Source organism: Haemaphysalis longicornis, unplaced genomic scaffold, assembly GCF_048455015.1.
Source record: "Haemaphysalis longicornis isolate Haplotype H1 unplaced genomic scaffold, Haemaphysalis longicornis Haplotype H1 scaffold_2, whole genome shotgun sequence".
NCBI classification, from domain to species: Eukaryota; Metazoa; Arthropoda; class Arachnida; order Ixodida; family Ixodidae; genus Haemaphysalis; species Haemaphysalis longicornis.
The window spans coordinates 31,184,013-31,205,537 of record NW_027526295.1 but is presented as its reverse complement, the minus strand read 5'-3'; the positions used below and the strand labels follow the sequence as shown (position 1 = coordinate 31,205,537).

At 45.9% G+C, this 21,525-nt stretch overlaps 1 protein-coding gene across 1 annotated transcript in view; it reads right to left on the bottom strand.

Annotated features, from left to right (window-relative positions):
• LOC144168815 (uncharacterized) overlaps positions 1-21,525 on the bottom strand; it is a 93,000-nt gene that overhangs the window by 2,527 nt on the left and 68,948 nt on the right. The window contains exons 9-10 of the mRNA XM_077697803.1: positions 10,750-11,084; positions 4,954-5,056 (exon numbers count right to left, since the gene is read on the bottom strand). Of these exons, the coding sequence (XP_077553929.1) occupies positions 4,954-5,056; positions 10,750-11,084 (438 nt within the window). The remainder of the gene's footprint in view (positions 1-4,953; positions 5,057-10,749; positions 11,085-21,525) is intronic.

The window sequence follows — 21,525 nt, the reverse complement described above, 5'->3', positions numbered from 1 at the left end:
TATTATGCATTGCTATTTTTAGCGTGCCATAGATTTGAAAAATCACTTCCTGGTTTATGAAAATCATTAAAATTCTTAATCGATGCTACTGCGATATTTTCAAAACGGTTTCTGCACGACCTAAGTATTCCTCTCCTTGTGGCTGGCGTCTGATACCACACTAAAAAAACTGTGTTTGAATGCAGCTTTCAATTTCACACTGTCATAGTGGCAACTCCAAATTATTTAGGCCCGAGATTTATGCGGTGCACGTCTACGACCAGCGCATGCAGAAAGCATTCATTGGGAGGGCCACAGTCCGACACATCGACAAACCGGGGAAACAGACAGCATCTGCAACGGGTGAGGGGAAAAGCCACCATCGACGAATACCACAACAAGCGGAACGACCGTGCTGGGCGTCGCAGAGGGTGGTTGGGGGCGCTAGGCACGTGCGAGCACTCACTCTTGACCGCGGTGGTAGCGAGATTCGTTCGGGCCGAATCGAGTTCAGCTCCTTAAGAATGCTGCTGCGTTCTGACCTTGCCCTCATCTGTGACCCAAAACGAAAAGCATCGGCGCTGTGATTGCTGATTCCGTGTTGTCGCTTTTTACACACTTCAATAAAATGCTGTAGATGCAAAAAATTGGAATTTTTTTATTAAAAGGTACCACCATTTTGGATAATATTGATATGTTCGCGAAATCGGACACAAAAATCGGCGAATTCCATGCATATTTTGAATTAGCGTAACGTAAAGCTTTTATTCAGGCCTACCTGGGTCTAAATTAAGTTGCGTTAGAATGTTTGAGAGTAATATTCTGTTTGGCGTAGTTGCTTTTTTTTTTCAGAACGCCGAGCAGTGGCGATTGCGTCAAGGAATGCCAGAGGTGACGGGGCACGTCTCATGTCTCAATCAACCTGGCGAAGATGCCACCATATGCAAGCTTAGAGAGCATAATACACGCAGAAAGTGGGGCTTGCCCAGGCGCTGTGAAGCCAATCGTTTCCCAGTCTGGCCACTCGATCTCGGTGCAAGGAGGGCAGTGTTGTCAGCTGTAACCTCCTCTAGCCACAGCTCGGTCAGTAGCTCTACCTCGGTCAGCGTTACGTGGTCTAAAATAGAAGGCAGCGCCGCACCCGGCAAGACTTCCAGCAGATGAACTGTCGCGTAAAACACCGGGAAAAGCTAACGAAAGCTTCGCTTTATTAATTCCCACACATAAGCTTTTCTGCGCGAAAAGGAATAACGCTTCCAGAGCATAACCTTTTTTCCACGCAAACTTCGCAATCTGCTTTCTTTAGGCAGCACGTTTCTTCTCGGGGGTGGCGTACTCACGACCTTGAAGTGCTAGACGCAAAGGAAATCTCTAGAGTTCCATGCCCCTTGTACGTTGCTCCAATTATGCCCGCTACGTTGAGTTTCTGTAATTCACACATACTGTTGTGGGTGATATGAAAATGTAATCAGTTCTTTTTAGAATGGCATCAACCACAGGAACCACAGCGTGCAGCGGCACGCATTGCACCTTTATACCTCAACATGAAACTCCATTGTAATGTTCGAAATATACCACAGTCCCTGCCTACGTGTTGATGATTGAGAACGAAACGTGAATAAGAAACTGGACAAGCTTGCACTAGTGGTTCAAAGCTGCAGAAACAGCAAAGCTGTGCCCGCCTAGCAGCACGCCTGGATTCTCGGTACGTGGATTCTTCCTCGGTGGTGTGAAACTTCTTGGTTCTACCCATGTGTGCGTGTCGCGCACCGCCACCGCTACACGCCGGCTTTATACGAACCGGAGGAGCGCATGTGCAGCGGCTCACACATCTCCCAAGGTGGACCGCGTTAGCACTCGCTAAAACACTGGGCCAAGACCAAAGCCAACGCTACGAATAACCCAAAGCAAATGCCGTGCGCCCGGAAAGCGATAATGGCTAAGTCATAGAGACGCCGGTTTGAGAACGCAAGGGACCCAGCTTCGGTTCCAACCCCGGGAAGCGTTTCTTTCTTTCAATTTGTTTTTTTACTGTTTACGTTGGACAACTTAAGTTCAGGCTAAACAGCTCCGCTGTTGGAAACATGTTTTTTTTATTGCTACAAAGTACGTCAAAAACCACTGTAATCCATGGTGTGCCCTTCTTGCGTGTATAGCGCTCATACGAACAATTATCCTCCTATTGATGTGTACTGGACAGCAAAGGCCCCTATTAATACCACCAACCATCCGGAATCGCTACCTCCCTTTTTTTCTCATTTAATGCCTCAACTGTTTTTTGCTATTGGCTCTTTTATTCCTGCGCATAGTTCGCCATTGTATTACTGTTCCTCTTGCAGCGTGCTTCTTACGGGTTCGCTGCAGTTCACCATTGACGTTCGAAATTTAGACCAAAGCGGGAACCTATGCAATGAAGCCTTTGCCTGGCGAGGTACTTTTCATCTCAAGAATTTTCCACTTGACAACCAGTCTGTCTGGGGTGAAAGTGAAATTTTAAAGGAGTGCTGAAAAGAATTTTTCTGTTGCCTTTTTATTGTTTTTATCGATGCTTAACGGCTCGGCAAACCCAAAAGAGCACTGAAAATACCTGGGCTCACCTTACTTAATTGCGTAGAACCACGTGAAAATCGTCAATTTTGGCTACCATCGCTTCCACAGGGAACGTATGACAGAACCACGCTCTGACGTCACCGTTTTGTGCGGACGTCAAAACACTGCACAAGCCGATGGAGGCGTTCTTCTACCGCGCCGCCGCCGAAGCCGCCGGAGCTGAGCGGCTGGGTTGCCTGAAGGCGCCTAGGCCCACCATGGGGACGGATATTTTATGACCGCACTCAATAAAAGTTCTGATGGCGACTTATATTGACAGTCTAGCCTATAATATCCGCTCTGTTTCCGCGTGTGTAACTTCGTTTTTGGCAAGAGTGCCTTTTTGTGGTGCGGCTATGCCTGTAGCTTTGGCTATGTTAACGCGCCAGCGCCTAGTCGCCGTTCTCCGGACCGCGCGTGGGGAATGACGTCACCAGTTTCTGTCAAACGTCGGAAGCACACGACTACGTCACATTCTTTTCCCTACCGCGCAGGATTACACGCTGATATCCATTTGTTTGACTCCGGTCTATGTGCTGCTCCGTCGGCGCGATAAATAAGATAAAATGAAAATAAGTTGGATGCTTCGCAGGCTGTTCATATTTCACTGAGAACCATTGCCGCTTGGATCAAGTAAGCAAACTGTGCAATAATATTAGCACCACTAATTGGTACCGGTACTTCTTTAAGCGTTTTTGGAAAACTAACGGCTCCTCTGTCGTGCAAGCTCTCTAAAGCCCGTAGTCTCATAATGTAATGAATCAAGTGATGGTTTACACAACAAAAATTGTGTTTTAATGTAGCTAGAAATATTCAGTTAGGTTTTATTCTTTGCAAACGTCTTATTGTTGTGTTCTCCTTGTAACTGAGGCACACGTCTGCAATGTCATTCGCCTCTTGCCTGTAGTTTCAAATTACGTGTAGTTTGAAAGTGTGATCGCATGTTTTAGGACCTTGTGAAAGTGCGTGGATAAGGCAATCACTCCGTGAAGTGCTGTGTGCCCTATGCCCTTCAAGCTAGACTATTTCTTTTAGTTTTTTTTCTCAGAATTACTCTTTTATAGAAGTCATGATTAAGGACGTGGATGTCAAATGCAGTGAACGAACCGGTAATTCTTGACTACCGAGTCATAAATACCCCAGATATCGTTCTATACAGGTGGTCTCATTTGTCTATCCTTATGGAAGATATTACCATTAAATCTTTGGGCGAACATTTGCTGTCGAACTATGCTAGGTGCGAAAGTACGCAAGCAGTTTAAATGGTCGAGACAGCCTTCTCAATTGATAGGGGGACGGCAGTATTGCAATTTTATGTAATGCTGCCCTGTAATGATCTCTCGTTGATAGACTGAAGCTTTCGGTTATAATATTTCACTGCAGATACTAGTTCTGGCCAGCTATTTGATCAGGGCATTTCTACTGCAACCCTGCCTCACGAACTGCCTTTATTCTCTGGCGCAGAGGCCTCTGTAAATTCTCAATTCATATACAGTAGTCCTTGTGGCCGCTTTCAATTACAATCAACGTGTGCACAAGGTTTGCGGTGCTTTAAAAGGCGGCACAACTATCAACTTGAGAGCACGATGCATGTGCTGTTGTTTTAGGGTCTGCAGCCAAATAGGAAATTGGTGCCTGAGGCTCAGGTGCTACCGGAGGAAGTCCCCCAACCTGTCCTCCTGATGACAGTATCCTCTCTTGAGGCGTTTGCTTGACGCCAGACAATTTTGAGACACCGTTAACGCGAGACACCCGTTCCGCACAGGTGTAAGCTAACTTTGCTGCCACTACACCCGCGACCAGGTGGCATCACCCGGCAGAAGCAAATGGTCGCCGTGGGAAACCGAAAACACACGCTTGGAAGATGGCGTAGTGGACTGTTTTCGTCGGCTAATACAAAAGTGAAAATGAATGTAAGGCTGTCTGTAGTCGCAAATCAGATCTCATGATGGCTTTGTAGCGACATAGCACTCGTTGAGAGCGGAAGGTGCGACTGCAAGCTGCGTCATGACTTTAAGCGACGAGATTCATTGGCCAAAGGTCCAAGGCTGGCGCATTACTTCAAGTAGCTTAGGTGGGAGCATGAAAGCAGTGATTTTTTAGGTATCTTAAGTGGGCTAAAATGCTGTAAAGGATGTTTTTTTTTTCTAGTCCGCTTTTACGCAAGCAGCAAACAGTGCGAAATCCGGACAAGACGGGAGCCCTGAAAAAGTTGCGACAACGCACATACACAGGTTCCCTGAAAAGAATGCATGGGGACAGTGATTGCAAGCACAATATGCGCCTGGTTTCGTAAACACTAGCACTGTGCTGGCAATAGGCGAAACATACAAAACTCACGCAGCGGCACGGCAAGGCAAACAATGCTGAACGCGGGCCACTTGCCTGATTCTTGAACTTCTCCTGCCGCGCCTCGTCCTGCCGTTTCTGCTCTGCCCTGATGCGGTCGCGTTGTTTTTTCATGGCCAGCTCCTGGCGGAACTTCACCCTGAACATGTAAATGGCTCGTGTAAATTCCAATAAACATTGTATATCTCGCTGTTCCAACTCGGTGCAGCCAGCACAAGCTCTACAAGAAACACAAAGCTTGCACACATGAACGCCATTAAACTGTGTAGTGTTAACTCCTGTTGGTGGTATTTTTGTGTCCTAGCGCAGGCATTTGCTCGGGGAAGTGTTAAACTTGCGCGCCATACAAGCTATAACTAGAAACCATGAGTTATTTTTCCACGGTCGGGAACAGTGTGTGTGACCCAACGATCACGTGATGCCCACCCTCCAATCTCTCTCTCTCTCTCTGTGCGTGCGTGCGTGCGTGCGTGCGTGCGTGCGCGCGCGCGCGCGCGCGTGTGTGTGTGTGTGTGTGTGTGTGTGTGTGTGTGTGTGTGTGTGTGTGTGTGTGTGTGTGTGTGTGTGTGTGTGTGTGTGTGTGTGTGTGTGTGTGTGTGTGTGTGTGTGTGTGTGTGTGTGTGTGTGTGTGTGTGTGTGTGTGTGTGTGTGTGTGTGTGTATGTTGTCCTCAGCCGCTTAGGGCCATTGTTTTGCAAACTAGATTGAGAACTGACGAATATAAGACCCTCGCATAAGCCCTTTGCATATAAGACCTTTGCATAAGAGCGCATAAGACCTTTGTGGGCTTGGACGTGTTTCCCGTGCATGAGGCTGCATACTTCCGCTGATGCACGCTGACTAACGCGCCTTTACCTGCCCGCCTTAACCTCCCCGTGCACGCAGCACTGGAGGGTGAGTAACCGAGTGTATTAGAAAAGGTGAGAACATAATTTAGAGCAAGGGCACGGCCACGCATCTGCCAATCGTGATGCGCCGATGTTTTAGACAGCCGGGTAAGAAACTACGGTAGCCCTAGCTTGAAAAGGCACAGTTTAGGGGCTTTTTAAAACGAAGCAAATAGCGGATAATGCTTTGGCTTCCGAAAAATTATTCTTCCTTTCTTAACGAACAGTTAAAACACGTGGAGCTTGGTGGTAAACACGTAATGCACGAGGACAACTGAGGCCTTCGTCACTTGTTGGCCTTCACTTCCACCTGATGAACGCAAGGGTCCTCACGACGCTAACAATCGCGGGCCCCATAACCGCCTGCTCTTTCGCTGAACGAGTCGCCGTGTCCTACCAATGGGCCCGCGAACATGAATTCAGGTCATCATCATCATAAAAGCTCCTTCTAGAGGGTCTCAATGTATGGCGCTTATACATGAATCGCAGGTTCAGGTCAGTTATTTTATCTTTGTTTGAAAACAGCGCTAAGAACCGGACAAAAAGACGACAAGAACAACAAGTAAGTACAGGAGCTGACTTATAGCTAAGCGTAATTGCGTGCTAGCAGCGTAAGAAAGCCCGGAAATAAAACGCAAAAAAATAAAAAATCTGAATTCCGTAGATACACTTTGCGTAGAATGGGATGACTGTTTGTGTGGCACTGTCAGAAAAGACTAAGCAAAATTCCAGTAGAACAACTTCAAGCTGATTGTTGTAGCGTAGCTCCCCCTTCCGCGGTACTGGGTTCCTGGACTTGGTTGGTGATTAATTTCTAAGTAACTTGCTTACGTATATTGATTGAAGACAAAAGCGCTGAGATTATCAAAGCCGTTTTTATTATTGGATTGTGGATGTGCCTCTTTCATTGTTTCCGCTTGATCGTGTGTTGACTAAGAATGCTGCAACAGGTATACTGCCCACAATTCATGCAGCAGTTGCCTCACCACCATAGCTCTCCTCCGCGTTCACCTGTTCTACTTACGTTCCACCACGTTCACCTGTCACGCGGTACACGCAAGGCTAAATCTCGTTCAGGGTACCGGGTGAGCACACTTACGTAATCACCTGGGTCCTACTTTATATCTTTCTCTATCTCTCTCTCTAAATTATCCTTTTACTCCCCCTATACTCCATCTCCCCCGCTCAGGGTTGTAGGCAGATGAACTCCCTGCCGAGCTCAAAAATGTTCCCACTCCACTTCCTTTTCTTTTTTTCCCTACAAGCCAACCCGCCTGGTCTAAAGACGCGGGTTCAAATCTCGCGCTAACTGAAATGTCTTGTTGATTTCTGTGTTCTCTACAGCAGAGAAATATTAGTCACATTTATGTTGACGACAACGACGCTCACATCCGCGTTTCACGTCCAAGGCTTTCGCCTTAACGTTGGTCAAGAAAAACGTCTGTGGAGGCCAACGGCTTGTGCCACCTGATTTAGCGACTCGAAGTAGCCATGGACGTGGAAGTGGTGACGAACACAGCGCCCCCGTGCTTTTCCTCTCGTGTTTTGTTTGCGCTGACATCAAGAGCGAATGAGACCTGGGCGAAATCGTTACCCTATTACAAACAATGGCCCTTTATGTCTTTCAGTCAACCTTGTGCATCCTGAACTTAATCGTCTCTAACTGCACACCTAAGCGCACCCCACATCTTCGCGGCTACGTCACGACGCAGGCACAGGAGATGCCTCTCAAATGTTTTGTCCGGACCGTGTGCTGGCCGGTGGGTTTTGTGGAACTGGCGCATTGACTGAACGCGAGAAGTCGTCGGGCGAAAAAAAAACGTAGTTTTTACGCATTATTTGGTTTTTCTTCTAGTGGTAAAAATCTCTAGAATGAAAATCGACATAAACTATTTATATTATTAGAAATACGTTCCCTTATGTGCCCCAACCGAAAAGTTGCAATTTGCAATACAATCAGACCTATTGAAATAACTAGCATTACCTCTCCACGATATTCAATTTTTGTTAGAAGAGCCTTTCTTGCAATAACAAAATTGATACAACATGCGCTTGTGGTGCAAGGCTGTAGAGAAAGTGGAGGAGGTGGTCGAAATAGCTTCTTTAACTTTTGCCAAGTTTTGCTAGGTAAGTCCTTGCTAGGCTAGGCTAAGTGATTAGCAGTGAAGCCACCTTCAGCCAAATTTTACAAACCCGCACCATCCGACTTTTTTATGAATTCTCTCACAGAGGCTTTGCCTCCTATTCTTGGCAGAGCCAGAGACATGGAGTTTAAACATATTCGGTATAATTTTGTGTGCTGTGAGCTTCTATGGATGTACAGAATTATGTGCAATTTTTTTTACCTTGCCGTCTTTGTATCTCGTCTGTGTATCTTGCAATGCAGCTTGCACAAAACTTTGTTTGAAGCAGACACTAGGATATGTATAACAATAAATAATATAACAATAAAAACCTGCGTGCTCCAGCCGTTTAACTTGAGACTGAAAGCTGAAGTCCATTTTGTGTTCGTAGGGCTTTAATCGACAGAAAAAGTATGACCGCGACGGATGGGTTAACGGTATTAGAATGACTTGAAGACAAGCAGAGCAAGTTCTTGTTTGACCGGGGGCAAACGTCCAACGCACATGGCTTCCATGAAATGAAAGGGACATATCAAAAAATTAAATTCTCATTTCTTTTTCCCCTAACCCACACCAGGGCTTCAGGGCTCTTTTTAAATAACGGTCATTTATTCATTCAATTGCGTCATCCAAAATATCTTCACGTGCGAATTCTAATCCTTGCCCTCTTTCCCTGAAACATTCGATTATCGATCATATGGCGCGTAAATTCCTTCTGCCATAACAAAAGCAAATAGGTATTGACGTAAGGAAACAGCTTCACAATCAGACCATCCAGGTTCGCGTTCAAGGCCCTGCCGATGCTGCTCAGGAAGACGTCAAAGGCACCACGGCCACACGTGACTGAATGCAAATTTACAATCTCTGTGTGTACACCTTATCGTCCCAGCCAACCAATATCGATTACAACAAAAAGCTCAGGAACTCCTGAAAGCTTTCGACGCCAACATCCTACAAAGGCGAATTCATCGTTTTGGTCTATAACGCAAGATTTAAACACGTGAAAAGACTTCATGTGGAATGGAAAAAAATAAATCAACAATGTCAACACGAAATGCAATAAATGCAATGCACTGGCGAGAATTTACTGCGCCAAGAAACTAAAGGTCCTCATTTGAGGCACTGATAAGAAAATGGTCATTCAGAGTAAGAGAACTCAAGTGCTTTTGAAGGTATCCTGACACTTCGTGCTGCCAAGTGTAACGTTTGGTGACAATCGCTCAAAAACCCACATCAGGATCGAGAGTTTTTGCGGTCTAGAAAGGTCTTAACAAGACCTCCTTTCTCTGCCAACGGCTTGCTGTATATCCTGCTTATACTTAAGCACTGTAGTGCGACATTTTTCACTATCTAACTGCATGCTCTCGCACAAAACTGCTCTTCTTAAATTATCATAAAAAGTCCTTTTTTATCTGAAGAGAGTAATCTCAAGTAGTTTGACGTAAAGAAGATGACCAGTGGGCCGACATGGTGCATTTGTGTGCGCGTACAATTTGGCTTATCTAGAGAGGAAAGCATTGTTTCAAACAAATCCGGATTTGTCTTTTGAGGACGCACTCGGAAACCAACCGCGACGTGGCCAGCTATTCAACAGGTTTTAGAACTGTTTTGAATCAATGCTTTCGGGGCTCCGTTCGATGATCGCTGGGTATTTGACCTGAAGATGGCAGTCGCGAAGAGCAACTACCTCCCTTTACTGAAGTGCAGTGTTCTTGTTTTTTTGGTTGTTGTTGGCAGTTATTGCCGCACAATGTTCTAAAGGAACTATATGAGGTCATCTGCAGTGTTGCAGCTGTCCGCAAAGCGGACACCTTGACCACTCGAAGCACCACACACCTCCGGAAGGCAGGTTTTAAGGTGATGATGATAATGATTGCTGTTGGTTTCCCCTTTGTAGCAGGGTGACGACATGTCATGTTACCAAAAAGGACTGATATACCTGTTTTTTATACTCCTGGTTTAATACTAGCGCTGCTTAGGGCAGGCAAAAAAAGCTTATTAGGAACAAAATACTTTTTTTTTCTTCTACAGGTGGTAGCTGTCTTAGGCAATATCTGCTCTGCTTTTCGTCCACGAGCATTCTAATATTCTTTTCGTCACCTCGACAGCCTTGAAGTTAACTTCCTCTGTGCTACCCTTAATTGCTAGGGCTTCTGGAAGTCGAATATTTCCCTCATGTAGATTTGGTACTGCCTGGTGGTGACACCGGGTTCTCCAAGCAATTTGCGGATGGCTACAAACTGTCTCCCAGTCACACGCTGCTAATGTGTCGCCTTCTGCGTTTGTGTGTTACCACCGGGAAAATCTCTTCAAAACTTAATAAATCCACCAGTCGTCAGTCAGCTCTCGTCTTGTGAAACCCTTTTCTTTGTTTGGTACTTTCATGTGGTTTCAAATACGAAGTATCCCCCTACCTTTGACCTACAGTGTGGTCCCAGTCTGACTTACTAGGCTGGGTATACTAGCCATGAAATGCCCCAAATATTTTACCATTGTCCCTGCTGCGAGGGTGCCGGAAGGAGCAAAAATTGTTTGCATCACTACAAGGCTATGTGGCCGACACCGATTTTCGGCTTCCCCGATTTGCGAAAGAACGAAATTTCACCGTTCGATTTATCGCTCTATGCATTATTCCGTTCGTTCGTTTTCGGCCACTAAAAAACAAAGTCTGCACCTTGAGCCCCAACGCGTCCGGACGCATTTGGCCCTGAAGTGAAGAGACAATCTGGAAACTCTCGCGTTGTTAGCAAAAGGACTTCAGTAAAGTACGGTTTATACTGGCATGAAAGTAGGGCGAAAAGTTACTTTATTTCCCCACATTACCTTTCGAGGTTCAACCTCCGCTGCACCTTGGCTAGTTCTTGCGCCTCGGGGGTGTCGTCGGTGCCGAGGGCGGCCACTGACTGCTTGCGGAGCATGCGCAAGCCTTCGATCTCTCGTACTGTGGACAGTGACCGCAGCCGCCACTCGTGGTTCTTTTGCTCCACCTCCCGACGCTCCGCCTGCTGGAGCTGCTGTGCCTTGGAGCGGGCCGGTGGGACAAAGCTTGGCGGCGGGGACGAGGTGGAATCGCCTGGCGCTGCGATCCGAACCCGCGCCCTCTGTCGGGGGACACGTGGTGCTGCCGACTCCGGCACGATGCGGGGAAGGCGGTCGGCCTGCTCGTTATGTAAACAAATGAGATTTTGACGTCTTAATAAAATAAGCGCCTCACTTTGTTGCGCATGGGCAACACAGCACTGTCACGGAACGTACTATAAAGTAAACTTCTGTTCCGAAAGGAGTATTACTTAATGGAGTAACGGAAGTCTCTTGGCTTGTTCGTTCACCTCACCAAAACAAAACAGCTCTCAGGAAGGCATGAAAAAATGAGCTTCACAGCGCTGTGTGTGTGTAGCTTCTTCGTGAAGTCTTGAGCACTCCCCGCACGGGGCACCTTGAGTAATCTTGGTGACGGTATTGGCGACCCCGCGGACCCCGAGCCCCCAACATAAGCTGTAACCTACCGTGGTGATGTGTTTTAATGTGAAGGGTAGAAACCTCAAACGGTGGCCGTTGGAGCCCAGGTCAAGCTTCGGCGGATGGGCTCCCTGTCTGCTTACCAGGCAGGCAGCTCCGGGACTTCTCAAGATAGAAGGGTAAGGTTTGAGAAGAACGTACCTCTATCCCCTGCTTTATTACTACGCTATATGGTATTTACAACACGTTCCCCCACAAAAAAAACGTGATCTGTCCCTGAAACGGGGCCGCACCGAAGTATCCCCCATTGCCATCGGCAACCTTTCCTGAACCGGATCATTTCTCTCGAATTCTTGTCACGGAATCCCTCAGTCCAGCCCACCCTCTTGCATCACAGTCGGTCTTCTTGATCGCAAAATATCTTAAAGCCATAATAAGAAAATCGTGTAGGGCAAAAAACACAGGTCTTGTGGACTCCTTATCGAGGTATATGACAACCAACAGTCCACAAAGCTTCTAGCCCAGATCAGACTGGCTGATCTAGACATCAGGGTCACATCCCATCGGAGCCTCAACACCTCGCAGGGTGTGATATCCAAACCAGATCTTCTGAACGAAACGGATGCGTATCTCCTTGCGGGCTTGAAGGATCAGGGCGTCACTACCGTGAGACGCATCACCATCCGCAGAGACGACAAGGAGGTTCCCACCAAGCATATCATCTTGACTTTTGACCGCGCAGTTCTTCGACAACATATAAATGGAGGCTTTATCCGGTGCTCCATTCGTCCCAACATCCCGAACCCACGGCGCTGTTTTAAGTGCCAGCAGTTCCGGCACGGTACAAACTCTTGCCGTGGCCGAACAAATTGCGCAAAATGTGCGGCGCCCGATCATCCCAGTGACAATTGTCCGTCTAGCACCCTCACTAGAGTGAACTGTGGGAGGCCGCATGCGGCCTACGCCTGAAATTGTAAAAAGTTTCAAATCAAGAAAAAGATCATCAACATCAAGGTCACTGAGAACACCACATTCCCATAGGTGAGAAAGAGGTTCGCCTGTTTCCCCTGGGGAGGTACGCCGACGCAGCTCGCCGGGGGGGCGGAGCGGCGTCTGGTTTCCACAGGGACCCAGTTCAGCGAGGCTGACAGCGAGGCCTGAGGCAACCCCCCGCTGGGTAGCCTCAGGCAGCCCAACCCGTTACCACACCACTTGCTGAGGCACAAGTGATTGTGGTGCCAACCGCTTCCGTCGGGACCGCTGCCGCTCCCGCCTCTGACTCCCCGTAATCCAATGCGGTAGATGGTGCCGAGGAAATGGACACCGAGGCCCCGCATCGGCTCCCACCGCCACCGCACCTCACGTGCCACTTCTGGCGTCCCCGACACCCACGGCGGTGGTGGCTTAAACGAAGGGCTTCCGAAAGAGAGCCAAGTCCAGGGGGCCCAGTTCGTCGGGAACCACCAGGACATCTGATGACGAGACGGACATCGGGCAGTTCTTGCCTGCAACGCAGCGCAAGGAGCGGCCTCCGACGTCCAAGGCAACAGAAAGGCCCAAAAAGCCCCATCCAAGAGTACAAGCCCCGAAAGACACATGAACACCCATACACGCAGACTCCAGTAGCGCCTAAATCTTCATAATGGGAAGAGAAAATGTGTTTCAATAGAACTGTATAGGCCTCCTTGAAAATCTTGATGATGCCTATGAGATATTGCATTCGAATCAACCAAGTGTGATGTGTCTTTAGGAAACACATTTAAACTGTAAACACACCAATTTTCTTAAACAGCTACATGGTATTTAGAAAGGTCAGGGATGGTGGTGGTACGTCTTCAGGTGGTGTGGCCATCATTTCCCGGAAATCTTTAGCCTGTCACCCTATTCCTCTGAACACTGTCATTGAGGTTGTCGCAATTCGCACAAATATCTTCAACAGGTTAATAACAGTATGCCCCCTCTACATTCGTCCTAATCATATGCTATCGAGCTCCGAGTTTGAGGCTCTGATACACCAGTTACCCGAACCATTTATTTTATTAGGAGACCTCAATGCTCATAACCCTCTTTGGGGTTCTTCCCAGAGACATATTCGAGGACGCCTCATTGAGGAGTTTCTAACATCATCGGGAGTATGCCTTTTTAATAAAAACAGCATACATACCATAATCTAGGACACAGCACATACTCATACCTTGAATTGCACTTGGTTCGGCAGTTCTCTTTCCATCACTCGAGTGGGATCTGGGCACACACCCATATGGTAGCAACCACTTCTCAACCAGATTAACATAATAGGTAAAGGCCCTAACAGTTCATCTTCGCATAGCAAGTTTAACGAAGCAAAAGCTAACTGGAGTACTTTCACAGATACATGTAAACTACAGCACGCAGCCGTAGCACGGTTACACGTAGAGGAAGCCGCCCAACTCCATACGGCGCACATCCTTGATGCTGCCAACAAGTCCATTCCCCGGGTGTCCGGTGACCCGCGCAACCCAAGGAGGCCCTGATAGAATAAGGACTGCAGGCGAGCAGGAGAGGCCCAGAACAAGGCGTGGGGTGTCTTTCGCCGGTACCCCAGGTCGGATAACCTAATCTCCTGAAAACGGGCAAAATCACTTCGGAAGCGTGGGTGCCGTGAAGCAAAAATGCAGAGTTGGTGCACCTTCCTCACATCCATGAATTCATACACTGACACTCGCAAAGTCTCGACCTACATACCAAAACTCAAAAGACAACAAACACACATCCTGCTTCTGGTTTGTACAACAGGGGACACACTCGAAGACCACGCTAACACACTTGCACAACACTTCAGTTCATCACACTACACAAACAGTTTCCTGAAACACAAAATGTCTTGCCAAAAGAAGTCCCTGCTTGATAGTAACAAGTTGCACACTTCCTACAATTCCTCATTTTCAATTCATGAGCTAAAGGCTGCTCTGACCACTTGAAACCTTCAGCTCCAGGTGCAGATAAGATTACATACACCATGATACAACACCTACACCCAGACACTCTTGAAACACTCTAACACCTATACAATAATATATGGCTTTCGGGGCACATTCCACGCTCTTAGAGGGAGGCCATAGTAGTGGCTTTTCTAAAAGAAGGGAAGGCCCCCTCCTCGCCTGCCAGTCATCGTCCCACTGCCCTGACAAGCTGCCCGTGTAAGCTCTTCGAGAAGATGATAAACAGGGGACTTGTGTACTTCTTATAGTAAAATGGTCTTCTCGAGAGCTGCCAGGCAGGCTTTAGGGCGGGGCGATCTAACAACGATTAACTCGTTGCATTAGAGTCTATCAAAGATGCTTTCCTCCACAAGCAGTACAGTATTACAGTATTCTTTGATCATAAAAAAGCGTATCATACTGCTTGGCGGTGTGGTATCCTCAGCGAGTTGAAGTCATTTGGCATGCCGGGTAACGTGATAAACACGCTTGCCAGTTACTTGTCTGAAAGAACGTCTCGCGTGTAACTTGGAACTGCACTCTCTAGTGTTCATGTGCCGGAAAATGGCGTGCCACAAGGTGGAGTTTTGAGCTGCACGCTTTTTATGGTGAAAATGAATTCTCTTAGGAAGGCGCTACCAAATTCGATTTCCTGTTCAATCTATGTAGACGACGTTCAGCTCTCCTTTATATCATGTGACTTGTCTGTCTGTGAGCGCCAAGCCCAGCTTGGTGTTAACAAGCTAGCCGGCTGGGCAGATGACAATGGCCTTCAATTTAATCCAGGAAAGTGCGCTTGTGTTTTGTTTTCCAAAAAGCGTGGCATTCGGCCGGATCCAGACATTTAACTCCATGGTATCTCGAATCCTGTTAAAAAGGAACACAAGTTTTTAGGTATCATCTTTGACAAAAAGCTAACATTCATCCCACACAAAAAACAACAAAAACACAAATGCTTAAAAACAATCACTATCCTGAAGGTTCTCTCGAACATTTCTTTTGGTGCTGACATACAACTTCTTTTACGTGTTTTTACAAGCAGAATAGGTTCACTATTGGACTATGGTAGCGCTGTGTATGGGTCAGCCACTAAAACATCCCTCAGAATGCTGGAATCTGTCCTTCATCTAGGGCTCCTCTTGTCGTGCGGTCCCTTCCGGACTAGTCCAGTTGAAAGCCTGTATGTAGAGTGCAAAAAATGGAGCCTAGAGCGTCATCGAGCTTACACGGACCTGCTTTATGCTTTTAAAATCTCATCAATGCCTCACGATCTATTTACATCAGTTTTTTTTATGATACATCTTTATCTCAACTCCTTTCTAATCATCTATCAATCTCTGCTCCCTTCCCTTTCAGAGTAAAAAGAAGAAGCCCCACATCTTGATGTCATGTTTTCAGACACAATCAAAACCTCCGCTACTGAATTTCTAGTACCGTGGCAGCTTCGCCCAATATCATGTGATGTCTCTTTCAGAAATGTAGAGAAAAACAGAGTGACTAGAAGCGCGATTGTGCAACGTTTCCTGTCTCTGCAGCATAAATACAGGTGTGCTAAATTTTACACAGCCGCTTCAAACACTGCCACAACTGTTTTCTGTTCTGCGCATGGTGGCACCTTTATTGTCTGTAAAAATATGAATAGAAATACAAGTATCTGCGGCAGAGGCCTCTGGCATACTTCTTGTACCTAAACATATTGTTATTAATCGAATTCCCAAACCCATAATTTATACAGATTCCTTAAGTGTTGTGCGTACATTATCATCACGGAAGTCTAAAAACCATGATATCAATGTTCTCATTAGTACTATTATGTCTGTGTATGCGTTAAACCTTAGAGTGGCCATGTGCTGGGTGCCAGGGCACCCTGGAATTGCAGGTAATGAGGCCGCAAACCGAATGGCTGCCGCTGCTGCACTTACAACTAGAGTTGACATAACAACAATTCCCTACACCGACCTCAAGTCACATCAGACAACACCTTCGCACAACATGGCAAGCACACTGGAATGAACAGACAGACCACAAATTACACGTTATAAAGCCACTCTTCGGAGAATACATCACTTACACACAACAGACACCATGAAGTTACCCTGGCTCGATTACGGACAGGCCACACGCATGCAACACACTCTTACTTGCTCACGGGATCTCAAAGGCCCTGTGTAGCAGTTGTGAAGACGGCCTATCCGTGATCCATGTGCTACTTCAATGCAAAGCACTCCACACAACACGACACAAACACTTCCCCTTTCACCCATTATATATAGAGGCGAGCCCATGTTTTCCATCAAGCGTGTTTTTAAGTTTCTTACTGATGTCAATTTTTTACATCTCATCTCTAATCATGCATCATGACAACCTTGCCCTTTACACCATTCACCTTCATTAGCTTGTTTATTTTTTATTTTTGTTTATTTTTACTGAACTGTTCTACTTTCACATTCGTGTCACCCTCATAAAATCACTTTTTCTGTTGTGTTGCGTTGTGTTTTGTGGCACATAAGCAACTAAGGCTACCATGCGCCAAACAATAGTCTGATGTTTTTTGTGGATAATAACCAATTGCTTTACCTCGTTAAAGTTTGTTTAGCAGTGTTGCTTCTTTTAAAAAACTAAAGGAAGAGAAAATTTTAACAACAGCATCCTCTCCTAAGCGTAGGCTGGGGTGAAACAGAATTTGCTCGCTGTAGAACAGCCTAAAATGTTTTTTCCTCAAGGCCTCGAATTTTGTACATGAGAGTAAATGGTATTTGCTGTAAGTGCTTGGTCACAATCTCCACATCAAGGTTTGTCGTGTTTCATGAGAAGAAATTTATGTATAAGATGTGTGTATCTAATGCGGAGGCGACATAAATTCACTTCTTGGATGCGTTCTTCATGTCTGCTTGATTCCCACTCTGCTATCATGGGTTTAACTAGGTGGAGTTTGTTCTCGGTTTCCTTATCCGATGAGGGCTGCCAAGTTTCTCTCAGTTTGCTCCGTAAAAATTTCGTGCAGTCGCTGAGAGGAATCTGTACTGTTTCTATTGTTCCGTTGCCCGCCTGTGCGGCACACTCATCGGCTCTCTCATTTCCCTTGATTCCAACAGGGCTAGGGACCCAGCACAACTTTACTTCCTGTCCTTGTGTTGTGGCTGCTACTAAATTGTGTCTTATGTCTCCTATTAGAGACAGAGCTGCATTTTTGTAATTAACTGCTCTGACTAGGCTGAGGGAGTCTGAATATATAATACTGTGTTTAATTTTATTCTTCATTATCCTTTCTACTGCCACAGCAATGGCATCACATTCCGCTGTGTAAACCGAAGCACACTGGGGTAGCCTGATTACCTTTTCCCATTTCCCTTGCACTACTGCACTCCCGACATAGCATGATGTTTTGGAACTGTTTGTGTAAAATGCTGTGTATTCTTTGTATTTTTCGTTCAGTGCTAAAAATTCCTGCAAGATATGTTCTCGCGGTGTCTGCTTTTTAGAAGGCGTGTTAGTGTCAAGTCACCTGTTGTACGAAAACTATACCAAGGTGGTAGTTGGTTCTGTATATGACAATTTGAGGTAATGTGTCCAGCATACCGAGTTCTAGACATCTAACTTCAAAGCGAAGAAGAAATGATCTGATTGCGTGGGGTTAATATTACGCATTGTCCTAGACGGGCATTTTGTAACTATGGTATAACACAGATGTTTTCGCAGTGAACGGATCTTTAGTGTGTATGAGCATGTCAGCATTGTTCTATCTGTGAGGGGTGGTTCATTTGTTCCGACGTAGAGGCTCTTTATGGGTGATGTCCTATACGCCCCAGACGAGAGACTTAAATCTAAATTGTGAACTGGGTCCAATCGTTTCAAGTAGGACTGACTTGCGGCGCCATACACAATGCTACCATAATCTAAGTAGAGCGTACAACAAAACTGTAAATTTATAAAAGGCAGGCCCTGTCGGAGCTCCAACGTTTGCGTGATAGGACCTTAAATATATTTATAGCTCACGAAGCTTTCTTTTTAAGCATATTGATGTGGGGTAGGAAAGTGAGTTTTTTGTCGAACATTATGCCTAGAAATTTGTGTTCGTTTTGTATGGGTAAGTCGATTTCTTTGAGGTGTAGTGTCGGCTTGGTCTGTAAGCCTCGTTTGAGAGTAAAAAGAATTACTACTGTTTTGTGTGGTGAAAACAGGAAACCTTTTTTGTCTGCACATGTTGTCAGTTTGTTTATAGTAAACTGTACTTGCCTCGCATGTTGCTACATTCGGAGATGTCCAAGCTATTTGAAGATCATCAACATAAACATAGTACATAATCGACTTTGTAACTACTTTGCACATGGAGTTTATTTTTACAACAAACAGTGTTGTGCTTAGAATACACCCCTGAGGGACCCCGTTCTCCTGCACAAAGGTTCTTGAGAGGGTTCAGCCCTGGCGTACTTAAAATGAACGGTTTGCTATGAAGGCATTCAGGCAATACAGCATTCTTCCACGGATGCCTAACGTTACTAAATCGCGCATTATTCCAAATCTCCATGTAGTGTCGTAGGCCTTCTCAAGATCGAAAAACACCGCAAGGCAGTTTTATTTGTGTACAAATGCTTCTCGTACCGTATTTCCTAAGGCGGACAAGATAGTCAGTTGTTGAGCATGCTTTTTTGAAACCCCACTGGTGAGCATCAAGAAGTTTGTTTGTTTGTAGAACAAAGTTTAATCTGGTATTGGTAATACATTCATACGTTTTAGCTAGACAGCTGGTAAGGGCTATTGGTCTGTAACTACTAGGGGAGGTTGGCGACTTTCCAGGTTTTAGGAATGCTACAATCAATGCTTTTTTCCAAGCTTTCGGTATTTTTCCAAGTACCCAAATTTTGTTAAAATGAAAAACTTTTAGGAGTGGTTCCACAGAAGAACTTGAACCATGTGCAAGCATTTCATAATTTATGTCATCTGGGTCTGGAGCGGTCTGTTTAACGGTCAATAAAGTTCTTTTTATTTCTTGGAGTGTAATTAAACTATTGTATGATTAGTTTGTGCCTCCACTTGTTGGCAGTCTTTGTTTTTTTACTGTTTTTTGTATTTTATAAATAATTCTGTGTAGTGATCGGAACTTGAAACTCTCGAGAAGTGTAAACCGAGTGTGTCTGCCTGTTCTCCTAAGCTTGTTTATTTATCCGGTGCCGTTAAGAGAGGGAGTGTGTAGGGGGAGTATGTACCGTTTAGTTTATGAACTTGCTCCCATATCATTTTTGAAGTGACTGAGCTGTTTATGGATGACACATAATTTTGCCATTACGTTTTCTCGGCATTGCGACGGATATACCTTGCTTTAGCTATTTTTCTTTTAAAATTTATGAGGTGTTTCTATGTTAGGTATCTTCGAAAGACACCCCATGCTTTATTTTGCTGCTTTTTTGCCTGTTTACACTCCAGTGTCCACCATACTTTGTGGTTTTGTTTCCCCAGTCCAGTGGACTGCAGAATGGCTCTGCGTGCAGCTATAACGATGCAGGATGTACAGTAATACCTCGTTAACTCGAAGTCGTAAAAACCAGGGAAAATTTCGAGATAAACGGATTTTCGAGATAGGCAAAGTTGCGCTAATCGCCGGGAAAAATGAGCGCTCTTCAGAAAAATCACTGCTACTTACCGGCTCTTCAGCGGCAGTTTCTAATCTTTCTTCTCGTGCAGGTTTAAAAGAGAAAAAATAACATACAAGAGACTTTAACCGGCTGGGTTTTGCCGCACTGCCATTTTATTTAGCAGAGAAAAACTGCCTAATGCTCGTCTGCTTTGCGGTCGTACTCGGGCCTAGAAAGGCGTCCTCCAGCTGCTTGGCGCATCGCATCAGTCGATCTTCCCCGCCGCTGCACTCGACCTTATTTCGAAGCAAGCGCAGCAAATTTCTCGTCTCAGAAGATGTCGGCACCTCTCGAGGTGGTTCATCATCGCCGTCGTCTCCGCCGTCCCCTACGTTAGTGGCCGTTTGAACGATTTCGGCGTCCGTCATTTCTCCGGTCACCGCCACATCCTGCTCACACAGCGCGTACTCCAGAAAAGTCACGTCATTTTCGGCGGCACCGTTACCTGTAAGTTTGATGACCTCTTGACAAAGTTCCTAAAAGTCTGTGAAGTCGCGCGACTTCATCGCGCGAATCTTGCAGCATCACGCGAATCTTGTGAAATGGTCCGGCGGCGGAATTTTCGTTCCACTCCCAGTCAAGATTTCGAGTTATCCGCAATCCGACCCAAAAATACTTCGAGATAAAGGGAAAAATATACATGGGACGTATAGGAAAATGGTCGGTGCCGCGGAAAATTTCGACTTAGCCGATTTTTCGAGATATGCGAGTTCGAGTTAACGAGGTATTACTGTAAATTCTTCGTTCAGCTCTTTAATGCCAAGGGCTTCAGAAAAAACCTCATCTAAACTTGCTTCGGAAGTAAAAAGTCCCCACACGGCTGACAGAAGTTTCCACAGGCGTGGTTTCGTTGGGATAGTTGTTGGTGATGATATTATGCTAATGCATACAGGTCGCTCCCCATAAGAATTGTCAATAATATCCCACTTAAAATCGCTAAAAAAAGAGGGTGGACTGAAAGACAAATCTATGCAGCTCATCTTTCCTGAGCTCGGAGAGCACTATGTAGGTTGGCCAGTGTACAGAAGACATGTGTTATTGGACAAAATAATAACCTCTAAAATCTGGCCTCTTGCATCAGTCTTTTCACTTCCCCAAAAAGACGAAAGGGCATTAAAATTGCCAACTAATAAAAACGGCTCTGGCCATTCGTTAAGTCTTCAAACCTTGCAAAGTTATTGCAGGGTTGGTTCGAGATACACGCAGCCCAATGTAGTTGTTTTGCACGCTAAAAATGTGGCAGCCACAGCTTCTAACCTTGTTTTCAGTTTGTGTTCTTGTGCTGCGATATTACTTTGGGCAATTATTGCAACACCCCCGGAGAGCCTGCACACCTGCTCTCAGTCGCAACGGAAGATCTGGTATCCTTTTAGTAGGGTTTTCTGCTAAGGGCCCAAGTTGGTTTCTTGAACGCACAAGGTCAGGGGTGAGTGTGTGGACATTATGTCTTTGGTGTCATTTAGGTTAATAAAAGTCCTCTGCAGTTCCAGTGAACTATGAACGCCGTGTTATTAATTTCTGAATGGGGTGAAAGATCATGTTTTCGG